The sequence below is a fragment of the Zootermopsis nevadensis genome, unplaced genomic scaffold (genome assembly GCF_977971745.1).
Source record: "Zootermopsis nevadensis isolate Lab colony 2312 unplaced genomic scaffold, Znev_1.0 Znev_ptg000024l, whole genome shotgun sequence".
Lineage (NCBI taxonomy): Eukaryota > Metazoa > Arthropoda > Insecta > Blattodea > Termopsidae > Zootermopsis > Zootermopsis nevadensis.
This window is the reverse complement of record NW_028259156.1, coordinates 6,130,018-6,145,208: the sequence shown is the minus strand read 5'-3', so window position 1 is coordinate 6,145,208 and position 15,191 is coordinate 6,130,018. Positions and strand designations below refer to the sequence as shown.

Below are 15,191 nucleotides of genomic sequence, written 5' to 3'. Positions count from 1 at the left end.
ATTTCGGGAAAGCGTAATTACTGGAAGGTCCATTAAAGAAGCCAGACTTTACCCAGTCCCCGTGACAAAGGGGCCATTTACGACACAACGAAACTTCCGAATAGTAAATGCGCAGGAATATGATGCCCCGAAGATGGAGACCGTCCTTCGCCTTCTCCTCTCTTATCCCTAATAAAACGCGGCTTCTGATACGTGAACGAGCAGCGGGAAATTCGTGTGAAGTTGAGGTCTTGAAACCTGAAGAGAGGGAGACACCAAGGAATATTAAAAGAGGGTAATGTAACTTCGTATGTAGAAGGAGCAGGAAACGTTCTGTTCACATTCATACAGCAAATAGAGGAAGCTTTTTTAAGAAGGGCAGCGGGAAATAAATTTCGACACGTTGGTATTAATGAAGGATAATGCTAACGCGTGTCTGAGGTCTAACCTTTAAAGATGTGGACCGGACTCAGCTGGCGAGGGACGAAGTGAGTTGAGAATTTAGAATTCTGCATAACGAACAGTGAGGGTAATGAAATATATCAGGCTCCGATGGGCTGGGTATGTAGCACGCAAGGCGTGCATGCAGAATTGCTTGTATCATCAAAACCTCTAATCCTACATAGAACGAAGGAATGTGTTGTTAAACAGTGGGCAAAATTAAGCACGTCCTACATCAGCAAAAGGTTTTGGAACTCGTACAAGAACATAAATTCAGAGGCCGAAGTTTCAGTCATGTCCCCCTTCACCGGAATATTATTGCTAATGGCTGAATTTTGCATAAGAAACACCTCGTTCATGCTCGTAAGTTTCTTTAACGCCGCGCCGTAAATCTACGTCATGGGACCGCCCGCTTTTCTTCCGCGCCGGAGGAAGTTGTGCTATGGATTTCTATCGACCTCGGCCGGGTTTGAACCCGCGTACCTTGGGTCCAGTGGTGAGCAAATTATCCTCTATTCTACGGATGGCGACACGTTCAAATATTACTTTGCTAAAATAACAAACGGAAAGTTTATAAACATGTTTTTTATTTAATATTCTTAAATATATAATTCATATTTAAATGGAAACAATTCAACTATTTAACAAAAGACTACACAACTAAATTAAAAACAATTTAATTAAAAGCAATTTAATGAAAAACACTATTTATGTAATACAATTTAACTTTTTCACTAAGACAATTAAACTATTTAACTAAAATATAATCAATTGAACTAAATACAATTTAATTAAAAGCAATTTAATTAAAATACAATATTTAACTAAAACAATTTAACGTTTTCATTAAACAATTTAACTATTTAACTTTTTGTCTAAAAATGCTCAAACTATACTAAATTGGGCAGATTCATGATGTGCTGTATTAACGATGCAAACACCACGTCGTCCAGTCCTGGAGTCTGCAAAGGAAATAAACATTTGTATCAGAACAGGAACTACAATTACGTTTTGTTATTTTTATTCTTAAATATACAATATGTGAACTTTAACTGTTTAAATAAAACTTTAACTGTTTAAATAAAACAAAGTAACTATCTAACTAAAGGAATTCATCTATTTAACTAAACCTATTTAATCTTTTAAATACAAACTACGTAACTAAAGGGGCAGATTCATTATCTCTTCAATGAAGGACGCAAACACCACGTCGTCCATTTCTGGATTCTGCAAAGGAAATAAACATTTGTATCAGAACAGGAACTACAATTACATTTTGTTATTTTTATTCTTAAATATACAATATGTGAACTTGAACTGTTTAAATAAAACTTTAAATGTTTAAATAAAACAAAGTAACTACTTATCTAAAGCAATTCATCTATTTAACTAAACCTATTTAACCTTTTAATTACAAACTATGTAACTAAAGGGGCAGAACCATTATTTCTTCAATGAAGGACGCAAACACCACGTCACCCATTTCTGGATTCTGCAAAGGAAATAAACATTTGTATCAGAACAGGAACTACAATTACGTTTTGTTATTTTTATTCTTAAATATACAATATGTGAACTTTAACTGTTTAAATAAAACTTTAACTGTTTAAATAAAACAAAGTAACTATCTAACTAAAGGAATTCATCTATTTAACTAAACCTATTTAATCTTTTAAATACAAACTACGTAACTAAAGGGGCAGATTCATTATCTCTTCAATGAAGGACGCAAACACCACGTCGTCCATTTCTGGATTCTGCAAAGGAAATAAACATTTGTATCAGAACAGGAACTACAATTACATTTTGTTATTTTTATTCTTAAATATACAATATGTGAACTTGAACTGTTTAAATAAAAGTTTAAATGTTTAAATAAAACAAAGTAACTACTTATCTAAAGCAATTCATCTATTTAACTAAACCTATTTAACCTTTTAATTACAAACTATGTAACTAAAGGGGCAGAACCATTATTTCTTCAATGAAGGACGCAAACACCACGTCACCCATTTCTGGATTCTGCAAAGGAAATAAACATTTGTATCAGAACAGGAACTACAATTACGTTTTGTTATTTTTATTCTTAAATATACAATATGTGAACTTTAACTGTTTAAATAAAACTTTAACTGTTTAAATAAAACTTTAACTGTTTAAATAAAACAAAGTAACTACTTATCTAAAGGAATTCATCTATTTAACTAAACCTATTTAACCTTTTAATTACAAACTACGTAACTAAAGGGGCAGATTCATTATTTCTTCAATGAAGGACGCAAACACCACGTCGTCCATTTCTGGATTCTGCAAAGGAAATAAACATTTGTATCAGAACAGGAACTACAATTACATTTTGTTATTTTTATTCTTAAATATACAATATGTGAACTTGAACTGTTTAAATAAAACTTTAACTGTTTAAATAAAACAAAGTAACTACTTATCTAAAGGAATTCATCTATTTAACTAAACCTATTTAACCTTTTAATTACAAACTATGTAACTAAAGGGGCAGAACCATTATTTCTTCAATGAAGGACGCAAACACCACGTCACCCATTTCTGGATTCTGCAAAGGAAATAAACATTTGTATCAGAACAGGAACTACAATTACATTTTGTTATTTTTATTCTTAAATATACAATATGTGAACTTTAACTGTTTAAATAAAACTTTAACTGTTTAAATAAAACAAAGTAACTACTTATCTAAAGGAATTCATCTATTTAACTAAACCTATTTAGCTTTTAAATACAAACTACGTAACTAAAGGGGCAGAACCATTATTTCTTCAATGAAGGACGCAAACACCACGTCACCCATTTCTGGATTCTGCAAAGGAAATAAACATTTGTATCAGAACAGGAACTACAATTACATTTTGTTATTTTTATTCTTAAATATACAATGTGTGAACTTGAACTGTTTAAATAAAACAAAGTAACTACTTATCTAAAGGAATTCATCTATTTAACTAAACCTATTTAGCTTTTAAATACAAACTACGTAACTAAAGGGGCAGAACCATTATTTCTTCAATGAAGGACGCAAACACCACGTCACCCATTTCTGGATTCTGCAAAGGAAATAAACATTTGTATCAGAACAGGAACAGCAATTACATTTTGTTATTTTTATTCTTAAATATACAATGTGTGAACTTTAACTGTTTAAATAAAACTTTAACTGTTTAAATAAAACTTTAACTGTTTAAATAAAACTTTAACTGTTTAAATAAAACAAAGTAATTACTTAACTAAAGGAATTCTTCTATTTAACTAAACCTATTTAACCTTTTAATTACAAACTACGTAACTAAAGGGGCAGATTCATTATTTCTTCAATGAAGGACGCAAACACCATGTCGTCCATTTCTGGATTCTGCAAAGGAAATAAACATTTGTATAAGAACAGGAACTACAATTACGTTTTGTTATTTTTATTCTTAAATATACAATATGTGAACTTTAACTGTTTAAATAAAACTTTAACTGTTTAAATAAAACTTTAACTGTTTAAATAAAACTTTAACTGTTTAAATAAAACAAAGTAACTACTTAACTAAAGGAATTCATCTATTTAACTAAACCTATTTAATCTTTTAAATACAAACTACATAACTAAAGGGGCAGATTCATTATCTCTTTAATGAAGGAAGCAAACTCCACGTCGCCCATTTCCGGTATCTGGAAAGGAAATAAACATTTGTATAAGAACAGGAACTGGAATTATTAGCAACAAGTATGGAGACACTTGCAGCAAAATTTATGAACATATTTTTTTTATTCTTAAATATATAATGCGTGAGCTAAAAACAATTTAACAAATAAAGTATTTAACTTATTTTCTAAAAATAATTTAAATATTTAAGTGAAAACAATTTAACTCTTTAAGTACTATCTATGTAAATTACAGGCTTCAACCTGATTCAGCATTTTTTGGGGTGACTTCTGTTTGACCCACTGTTCCATCTACCTGTCATAACCTTACCTGGTGTCGTAACTTTTATGTCGTGTGATTTTCATCTGCACGGAATTTATGAGTCGGAGGGAGGGCTGGAAATACGTCAAATGCAAGAATATAAAAATTACAAAGAGAACTTCATGCTCATAGTATGCCTTCGTGGCACTATCCAGGCACTACATTTAAATGAGAGGCAAGTCAGTAATTGTGTGGTGGGCGTTTCCTGTGGTGATAATTAATTGTGAGCGTGTAATTAGTTCTGTGTGATAATTGGGCAAGTACTGCCTTATACCTCACACCGTGCCAGATTCTTCTATTCTGTGATACGTATTTCTAGATGTGGATACAGAAACTTTAAGCGAGTTTAATTTGGATAATTTATATTTGAAATAAAACACGTTCGTGAATCAGCTCAAAACTCTGTGCAGTGCCTTAATATTTTCTTCTGACTTTTACTTTTCTAGATGTTCAGGGTTAGTTATCTTACATTCCAGATAATTCCGTTGGATAAATGTTCCTTGCGTCCTTTGAGATTGCTACCAAACGATTCAAAATCCAGAGTTCTTCAATTTGTATTTCATCTTTTCAACAGGGACTTAGAAAGTGAAAGTACGTATTGAAATGAAGCTCACGAGGAGCATTTCAAAGCCAGTTCTATAAACAATTTTGTGTTATTAATTATACAACTACAAATGTTAATGTTTTGAAATGGTCCCTAAAAATATTATTTTAAAAGTATTTAATTAATTCAGTTTCTCTGAAAATGTTTAACTGTTACATTACTAGGGCTTTGATTATCACTTATTTTAAATGGGAAGGTTATGATTTATGATGGACTTCTTCATAACTGAGACAGCAAACTGTTCCTTTTAGAATTGTGAAATGTCCTTACCTCCAGTCCCCGCCTTATCTCGACGGCACTTATTTTTGTAAAATTTTCCTGCAAAATTGTCTTAAACATTTTAGCTTCTAGAACTTAAGTCACTCCTGACTCTGAATTTTTACTTCATCATCTCAGTGCTTATGAATCCAGGACAAACTCTACAGCAACTCGCCTCTTGGCAACATATATATGCATGTACATGACGTCCCTAAGGGGAGTTTGCGTGCAGTTAACTTAAAGGGGCCAAAGGACGAAGGCATTCGATGACTGTCACTGGCTTACGAGATAGTTAATGTCGTCAAATGGCAAATCTGATATTCAACACAAATATGTCCCACTGTCTCATTTAAAATGGCTTCTTTGAACAAACATTTGCAGGCGAAACCTTTTCACATTTTTATGTATTATGCAAACAGGATGAAGATTTTTCTTAATAATGAAGAAATGAACTCGAAAATGATCATTGATTCAAGCGTGGGGATCTGTTGGGCCCACGTAATAGCTGAAATCCAAAGAAGAGTTGACACTAACCTCATTGTTAGTAGACACCTGGCAGTCGGGTTGTTCAGTGGCGCCGAAAAATCCTTCATTAGGGAAACAGTCAATTTCTGCTGAACCAAAATCTTGCTCAAAATCTGGCAGAGGAACATTTGTGTCCTTTGCCCCTCCGGCCACTTCACAAAGGAAGCTCAGAGAGTCCGTAAGTCCTGCTGTGGCCGACTGCGTGTCGCTGATTTTGTTTTGTCCCTGAAATTCAGAAAATGGTGGATTAGTGGGCTGCAACCCATGAAACAAAACTCCTGTAACTTAAAGTATTGATACAACGTGCGATATAATATTACAATGGAAATTAACTGGTGGATATTTTGCAGATGCACTCTTCCCAATTCGAATTTGATAAAAATGTGACAGAGGATTTTGATGTAAACCCAACAGAAATGGTTAACAGGAATGAAAGTTTAATTATAGGAGATTTCTGTGCTCAAGTAGGAAATGACGTAATTCTCGTAGGTCAAGAAAAATGGAGACGTGTGTATATTTAACGTCCTTATAAACTATTTGTAACATATCTTTGCTTTCAAAAGCCAGTTTCTTTTTAAAGAAATACAATTAATGTTTAAAACTTAGAATAGAGTTTTAGTGATTTAAATAGTGAACTCTGCTAAATAAGTTCAACTGCAATGCGTTCTTACAAACAAGGGAAGATAAACTTCCCAACCAACCCCGATAATCGAGAGTTTACTCTAGTCATTTTTCGCCACTGACATTCCACACTCGTTTGTTTTCCACGTGCAAGCGACAGATGGCAGGCGAGTGACTTCGTCCAAAGTGTAATGACGACGACTTACCTCTGACGAAGTGTCACCTCGTGTGCCTGTTGTTCCTCCTCTTCGATGGTCTTCAGCAGGCAGGGGACGGACGCTGTTGGTCTGCGCCGTCTTGAGGCGTCGCTTCGCCTTCTGGCGTCTTGTTCGCCGCAATTTCTTCTTGCGGGCCTGCTCCCGAAGAAGCTTCTGCGTGCGGGCCTCCTGAGGGATGTAGACGTAATCTGAAAACAGAAAGAATGACTTTCAGGTCACAGCATTCCGTAAACGGTTGCTTCTTATCGCGTGGTTTGACGTGAGAGGAGGAAAATCAGCGACATTCATACTTCATGCAACACAGAAAGACAGGAACAGTAAAATGCCTTTTGATCATATCTAATCGCAAAATTAAATGTTCATCCCATTTTAATATTATAACTTCTCGATATCTGGGTTCTGGTGCCGTGACTCGTAAGTAGATGAAAAGGTTTTGGAGAAAATAAAGACTCGTCAAAAGTTCTCTTACTTAAAATCGCTAGCAGTCAATCCCAAATAAATCAAAATCGGTGATGTTTCTCAAAATTCTCGGCTATATTTTTTGGAATTTTCTGCTGCTTGTTGCCAGTGAAAGAAAATTAATTACTTACCGGGATATTTATTCCTGTGATCTTCATCCGCCTGGCGGGCTCGTTCATAATACTTTTCCTTCTGCTCCACGTCAATGGCCCTCCACATGCAGCCAAGTCTGCAAATACAAAAAGGGAACTTGTAAGAACACAGGCAGATTGCAGGACGAACGTCCAGGGGTTGCAGCTGGGTAAAGGCAAACGCAGTGGCGTATGACAGCGAACGAAATGTTTCACCTATTCTCGACGATCAGAACATTTTTAGCAAAGGGAAATTAGATATCCAATTTCGAAATAACCCCATGCATTCTCTGCCCACTTAAGATTTTTTGCATTCTTACATTGAAAGAATTGTTCCGGGAGGTCTCATAAATTCTACTTTTCTGCTAGACTTCTGTCCTGTATATCATGTGTTCTGTTTATAATTAAGTAAATATAGATTTATAATCCAGCAATGAAAATCAAACCAGCCTTTAATATAATGTGCTGAGTTTGTGGGTCGAAATTTACAAGATTCAACCTTTTTTTTTAATTACTAGGGCTCATAGTTTAACATCATCACAATTATCAGCATTTGTCTTTTTCTCTCTTTGAGTAGAACAAATTTCTAAGTACGCGTTCAGAACACGAGAAAATTCTCACACATAATTTTACACGATCGCACCGGTGCCATGTTTATAATCGATGATCATACGTAATTTGCTGCTATTCTTATAATTTCGCTTGAAACCAAATTAAATATTCTTAGCTCCAGCGGTCCACTAGTTATCGCTTTGAGACTCAAAGCAAGTTCAAATGTTTAATGCGGTCGCCATGTTTTTTGTTGTTTTATTTTACCAAAAAATTCTATAATTAGTGCTTTAATAATCAATAACTTTTTATTTATGGGATTGCATGATTCTCGGTGTAAATAAGGATTGTTTCCTTAAACGACATCTACCAGCTGATATATAGAATTGTAAAGTCTGTTTACGGTTTTAGTCAGTAAATATTATTCAGACGAGTTTCGATTTCAAGGGTTTAAACCGTAAATGATTATCTGCGTTGTGCATTATGTATTAATGATCTCATAGCAACTACCAGAGTTTACAGAGGAAACGAATGGATTGTGTACATACATATCTCATTTCCATCATTAATAATAACATGACAATAACACCAACAGTTGTCACAGCATCATAAAAGAAAATACCGCATTAGTTGTCCGTCAGAGCACCTACAAGTCTTGTTCATTTGTATTTACTTACTTCTCCCCTTTTCTTTTATTGCTAATGAGGGTGTGAATAATGGCCATCACAAAGTCTAAATTTAAAGGAACGAGAAGGTTGTCATCCGGCATTTGTATTTTGCACTAAAAAGAAAGTGGATGAAACTCAGCCCAAAGAGAAATCGTGCATAGGAATGGCTTTGCTTTGTACTGCAGACATCTTGTCTTGAAGACGACAAATTTGCGATAAAATACAATTCACACGTGATGTAATTTAAACTCCACGTAAATGAGCTTTGGTGTGTGTACTCAGGACATTTGTCCGTATACCAGAGCAATAATTGCGTGCTATTTAACCTAAAGCTAGAACGCTGAATGATGTCAATGTAGTCACTGCAGACTGGATTACTGAACAGAATGATCTCGTGGGTAGGGTGCAGTTTTTTAAACTCTGTAATCCTGAGACAATAATTTTACTATGGATATTTAAATCCCCCGTTTTATTATGCGTAAGATTTTCACAAGTGACGAAAATGGTTCCCCAAATATTCATTAGGCACAAAATTCGCAAAAACATCGGTTTTTACCGTCAAGACTTCTTGGGTCCTGGTAAATACATAAAATGGTTGGTTGGAAAGACGCACCCAAGGTCCAAAAACATATCAATAGATTTCTACCGTCGCCGCCTTTACACTGCACTAGCAGTTCCATAAAATTAAATCTACTCAACTATTAGCGGCACAAAAACACACTCCACACCTATCGAGCAATTTGAGTACTACACTCGGCACAAATGTCCTCACATCTACCTGAAAGCTAAATATATACGCCATATGTGTGCTTTGATTTTCCGACGTTGGCCACTCTGCAGGAAGCCATCTTGGGAGGTACTTTCCTTTCCCGCAGAGGGAGTGCTGACGGCCGGACCCTAACATAACCTAAAAGTAGGTTCCTTTTACTTCAAAACCTTGATTTCACACAGTTTCTTTATTGGTGTGAAGGTTGATCTATAACACTAAGGGAGGAATGTGGACTGAGGATGTATGATAACAGTGGCTGAGAATATTTGGACAGAAACAGAATGAATGCTAGGCTGGAAAAAGTTACACAAGAGATGGGCAGGGCATCTAGCCCCATTTAAGACAAGGAGTCTGGTAGGCAAACCAAATGGAAAGAGACAACCAGAAGATCTAGACTGGATTCATCTGGCTCAAGATACCAACCAGTGGCACACCCTTGCAAACATGGTAATCAACCTTCAGGTTCTATAAAATGTTTGGAATTTCTTGAGTGATTGGGCAAATGTTGGCTTCTGAGGAAGGACTGGGCTTTTTGGAAGAGCAGAGCTATATGACATGTCCAAAGATGCTGCCAACACATATGTAAAAGTGCCTAATGGAGAAGTCCAGGAAGATGTTAAGGAGAAGTATAAGGAAATTCTTTATTGATGTATTTGGATTTAGAAAAGACAACTATGATAGCCGAAGAACATTTTTTTACAACATTACTGCCTCTGTAAATGAAGATGATTAATAAAAACATGAAAATGTTTACTGCATTTCACAAAAGTCAATGAAGCAGCTCTCCATTGTCCAATGTTCCTGTAACGTATCAGACTACAAATGTAACAGTGAATTAAGTGGCACTCATGGTTAGGGTCGATATTGCAGTTATTATACAAAAGCTGTTCCTTTTAACGTTAATCCTCCCCACCCTCAGGGTGCTCTGTTCTCTCGAAATGTCAGTGTTTACTCCAGTAAACCACCTTACATGGCTGGTAGCCCTAGAAGAAATCATTACATTCAAGGTTGGACGTAACATAAAATCATGAAAATATGTAAAGTAAAGTAAAGTTTGTCCCACTATACGCAATGTAGGCGTTTGGGGTGAGTGGAGGTATAGCTCCTCTCTTCCTTGACCTCGGCACTAGATGGGGGTGAGTGGTCAGCATCACGCCCCGGCCGGCTTTACCCCCGGTTCCCATTGTAGAGGAGGCTGGGTGGGCCCCAGAGCCGGTCTGGACGCAGAGGCTAGAGGAAAAATCCTCTGCCCCCGTTGGAGATCGAACCCCGGTCGTCCAGCCCGTAGCTAGTCACTATACTGACTGAGCTATACCTAATTTATATTTGTGTTATCTTTTCAATCATCTTAACTTTTAAAATTGTTTTCCTGTCATATCGTAGCATAGCAATTCAGATAAAAGATTTTGCGAAATAATGTTGACATCTATCACCACAAAAGCAAAAGCTAAACCCACACCACACTGGAAACTTCAAATAATAGGTCTTCTGAATTTGAATGGCTTTGAAGACAATTTGTTGTTCACAAATGCTCTGCACATTAAATTGTTAACAAGTAATAGTTCTAAAGTACACCTTGTATTGCAACTTACCTCACGCTTATCTCATTGTTACTTTCATGTGGGTATTGCAGAGACATTCTCTTCCGCCATTCACTGGAGTATAGGATGAAAGCATTTGGTGGTCTACGGACTCTCTGAGGACACTTTGGTGTTTCTTTTCCATGTTCTAAATTTCTCTTCTGTTGGTGATGTTTCTTCGGCTCAACTTGTATTCTGTGCTGTTGGTAATCCTGGTGCATGTTGTCCTCTTTATTTTCTGAAAGAATAGTGGAATCCATAAATAACACAGTTTTAAAACTATAAGATTCAGAATATGATCAGCAGTATAAGAAACATGGCTGTTTCCAAACTTTTTTCTTCTCTGAAGAATTACAAACATCTTATGCAACTATAATGTATATTTTACAGGATCAAAGTGTTTCTCAGGCAGTAAATTGAACACAAATTGCCAAGTAGACATTCACTGATGCAAGAATATTATTACCAGAAACTGAGGAGATAAATGGAGTACAAAGTTTGACTCATGCTGTCATTTTATGACTTGAAAACCAATGGACTGATTTTAATCAACTTTTGTACTGAAGGCACAAATTTGTTGAAGAATCCAAAATGTGTTAAAGATGAGCCCGAAATTATAAAATATTTTGAATAATTGCTATTTATATGACAGCAAAGTTAAAATCTGAAAATGATACCAGAGGAATCACGCCAAAGTCATTACTCACTTCAAGTTACTTTTTTGGGAAAAGAGAGATCTTACCTTTGTCATCTAAGATGCAATTCACAAACGCATCTAATTCCTCTTTTAGTGTTGTCTCTGCAACACAAAAACAGAACAGAATCAAGTATTATATTCAGCCCACATTATTTTGTTGTATCTAAAAGAATTACAGAGTTTTGTGAAATCTCAAGGCAACACCATAACAACTTGGCATCAAATAAAGTGAGAATTATTAAATATGTATCACAAGTTGCAGGTAAATACACTACATATAATGAAACTAATGAAAATGGTAATCCATTAATTAAGTTTTTCAGAATAAATAACTTAAAGGTAGAGTAATAAAGGATCTCAACAAGATTTTTATATTTCAGTATTTTTCTGAATTATCTGATAAGTTGAATATTTCCGTCTTCTGGGTTGTTGCGCTGTGTAGTCTGGTCGATGTTAACCAACGTTTCAGAGTTCATACTGCCTCCGTCATCTGAAACGTTGATTAACATCGACCAGACTACTCAGCGCAACAACCCAGAAGACGGAAATCTTCATACTCACCGCTGTGAGAACCTCAACTCTTACGTATCTGATAAGTTATGTCCAAAAGCAACTAACATATTAGTTTTGCTGTATTTGATGCAAGTAATAGCCCCCCAGCAACAGGAATAGCTAATATTTTCCACCCATGCATCATGTTTTAGTTTCTTGGAAGAAATTTGACCTACGAGATAAATGAAATTTTACGTAATAACTTACGAATCAACTTTCTGTCAGAGTCTTGTGTATATAGGATGAGAAAACAGTCTTGAGTATTATTGTAGCTGGAAGTATAATAGGCTTACTTTCCCACGGTCTGTTTTATGAAATATCTGCATAGGGGTCTGAAAATGACAGCAGAGGAAACATGCCAAAATCGTTACTCACTTCAAGTTACTTTCTTGGGAGGAGAGAGGTCTTACCTTTTTCATCTAAGATGCAGTTTATATATGCATCCAACTCGTCTGTCCTAGTTGGTTCTGGAAAAACAAACAGAATAGAGTCAAGGATTAAATTCAGCCTACATTCTTTTTTCTGTATCTAAAAAAGACAGTTTAGTAAATTCACTAGGCAAAACCACAACAACTGGGTATCAAATTAACTGAGAATCATTAAATTTTTACTGTTAGTTGCAGGTATATACACTGTATATAATTAAACTAGTGGAAATGGTTATCCATAAATGGTACTTTTATTATACTTATGCAATATCAACTCATTTTAATTTGAGGTCACATTATGGAGGTAAGAGCCCCAAAACTATTCTGGGAATTGGCTTATGTATATAGGATGAAAACAAGTCTTCTATATAATTGTAGCTCTCTGTAAAATAAGCTTACTTACACATGGTCTGTTTTATGAAATATTTGCATTGGAGTGACTGATTTTGAGGAAATAAATGGTAGTAAGCACACAGAATGGTGCAGAATCCAAGACACAATGGTCATCCCAAGTCATAAAGTTGTATCAAGGCGGAAGGTGGTCACTTTGAATATTTAAGTAAATAAATAATTTATTTATGTATGTGCTTGTAAAGATGTTTGTAAGGACAGACATGAAAATTCATTACTTTAAATAAATTCTAAAAGGAAACATTGATATGCATTTTCATCTCAACATCTTGTGAGTGCAACTGCAATGGACATTTCCACTGATGTCTACGAGATTTACAACATATTTTATGCACATGCCTTGCATAAATGAAACCATTTTAATGCAGCCTCCTTTTGAGTAATTCTGTCGTATTCTTTACAGTATTATTAGGTCTTCTGGGAAAAGAGACCAAATTTGGGAGATGTTTTAATAATTGTCATTATTGGCTCAATCTAACAATAACACCTGAATTAAATTGGAAGCTGACCACACAAAGCTTGTTTGAAATGTAAATAGGCCTGAAAAATAAAATAATACGTAGGCTATATTAGGAAGAGGCCATACGCAAGTTTACTTTATTGTAAAATTGCCTTCAAGCTTGACCAACCACTGACAATGTAAAACTGTTTTGTGATGACTTTGTTTTTGCAACGAACTCGGAACACCTGAACGGATTATGATTAAATTTGTTTTTAGGGATATTTCAAACTTTTCTGCGCATTCAAATTCTTTTTTAAAAAATTGGCAGTATCTTACAGGAACAAAATTATTTCTTATGCAATATGTTGAACACAAATTGCCAAGTAGACATTCAATGATGCAAAAATGTTATTAGCAGAAGCTGTAGAGATAAATGGAGTACAAGGTTGACTCATGCTGTCATTTTATGACTTGAAAACTAATGGACTGATTTTGATGAATTTTTGTACTGAAGGCACAAATTTGTCAAATAATCCAAGATGTCCTAAAGATGAGCCCAAATAATAACACATTTTGAATAATTGCTGTTTTGATGACAGCAAAGTTAAAATCTGGAAATGACAGCAGAGGAAACACATCAAAATCTTTACTCAATTCAAGTTACTTTTTTGGGAGGAGAGAGGTGTTACCTTTGTCGAACAGGATGCCATTGATGAACATATCAAACTCCTCCATGTTTATACTTGGTAACTATGGACACAGAAACAGAACAATCAAGGATTAAATTCAGCCAACATTATTTTCTGTATCTAAAAAAATGACAGTTTAGTGAATTCACTAGGCAACACCATAACTACTTGGGATCAAATTAAATGAGAATTATTAAATTTGTACCACAAGTTGCAGGTAAATACACTATACATAATGAAACTGGTTAATCCATTAGTTGAGTTTGCCTAAATGAATAATTTAATTGTAGTGGTAGAGGGGTTTACTGATGTGCACTTTGACCCTTTAGAAGCATCATGGCCAAATACTTGTGATGAGGCAAACAGTGGGAAAATGCTTTGAATATAACACAGATGTGCCTGTGTTATTTATTGATCTCTGGCAAGCTTTTCACAGCATATATAGAATTGAATTATTTATTTATTTAGGATCTTATGCTATAGCTGAAAAAATAATAAGGAACTGAAGGTAAATGAAATATTGTTAGAAATCCAAAAAAATTTGAGCTAATGTTGATGATATTTTCTTGGTTGCAAGAAATGTTCCAGCATTAAAAGAATTATTATCTGCACTGGCAACTGAGGGAAGAAAAATGGTCTTGAAATTAATGAAGTTAAATCTGAATACATTAAAATGTCCTCATTACAAGCAAGAACATACCCTCAAAACTTAGAATTTATTTTACAGGCCTACAATGTGTTTTAATTTAATGCTAAAATACTTTTATTAACATTGTATTGCATTAATTTTAATCTATATTAATGTTGGATATGAATACCTTATATTTGGTTCTACGTATTTTATGTCGGAGTACATTTCACACGTTTTCAGTTAATATTAGATGCCTCTTTAAATTGGAATTATTGTGATGGTAAAATTTTTAAACAGTTGCATCACCTTTAATGTTTCGTACTTGCAAATAACACGAAACCTTCCATTTTTCTGCAATTAGTTTATTATACATTTATAACTGAATGATTAATGTTACCGTAATAAGGGATATTGTGCTTAAAATTACAAGTATTTTTCAGAAAATGAAAGAGTACTCACAGGTCGTGCTAAAAAGATTTCTCGTACGATGGCCGTTAAATTCTCTTGTGACGTCACACCAATCACAGCGATACCAAATATCACGTGAGTGCTAT

The 15,191-nt window shown here is 34.8% G+C and overlaps 2 protein-coding genes and 1 long non-coding RNA gene across 3 annotated transcripts in view; 1 reads left to right on the top strand and 2 right to left on the bottom strand.

Moving 5' to 3' along the window:
* Positions 1-989: 989 nt before the first annotated feature.
* LOC147872733 (uncharacterized) lies at positions 990-3,119 on the bottom strand. The gene is made up of 2 exons (XR_015536881.1): positions 1,862-3,119; positions 990-1,647 (listed from the first exon to the last, which is right to left on the bottom strand). It is a non-coding gene; the product is annotated as an uncharacterized LOC147872733 (long non-coding RNA).
* A 901-nt stretch (positions 3,120-4,020) lies between these two features.
* LOC147872732 (uncharacterized) lies at positions 4,021-15,179 on the bottom strand. Its single transcript, XM_087355048.1, has 9 exons — positions 15,097-15,179; positions 14,007-14,067; positions 12,447-12,503; positions 11,530-11,586; positions 10,800-11,025; positions 7,222-7,319; positions 6,620-6,819; positions 5,802-6,017; positions 4,021-4,110 (listed from the first exon to the last, which is right to left on the bottom strand). The coding sequence occupies exons 2-9, from the start codon at positions 14,050-14,052 to the stop codon at positions 4,045-4,047; spliced, it is 966 nt and encodes a 321-aa protein (XP_087211174.1). The 5' UTR covers positions 14,053-14,067; positions 15,097-15,179; the 3' UTR covers positions 4,021-4,044.
* LOC147872729 (RAC-gamma serine/threonine-protein kinase-like) overlaps positions 15,107-15,191 on the top strand; it is a 30,181-nt gene continuing 30,096 nt past the window's right edge. The window contains exon 1 of the mRNA XM_087355137.1: positions 15,107-15,180. The gene's annotated coding sequence lies outside the window, so the exon portion shown is untranslated. The remainder of the gene's footprint in view (positions 15,181-15,191) is intronic.

Bases quoted from the DNA above. Each gene is read 5' to 3' on its own strand.
- LOC147872732 (XM_087355048.1), bottom strand. From the start codon at position 14,052: ATGGAGGAGTTTGATATGTTCATCAATGGCATCCTGTTCGACAAAG. The intron at 11,587-12,446 runs GTAAGACCTCTC...TTTGTGTTGCAG, and splicing joins CTGCATCTTAGATGAAAAAG to AGACAACACTAAAAGAGGAA. The intron at 4,111-5,801 runs GTTAGTGTCAAC...TTTCCTTTCCAG, and splicing joins AGGTGTCTACTAACAATGAG to ATACCGGAAATGGGCGACGT.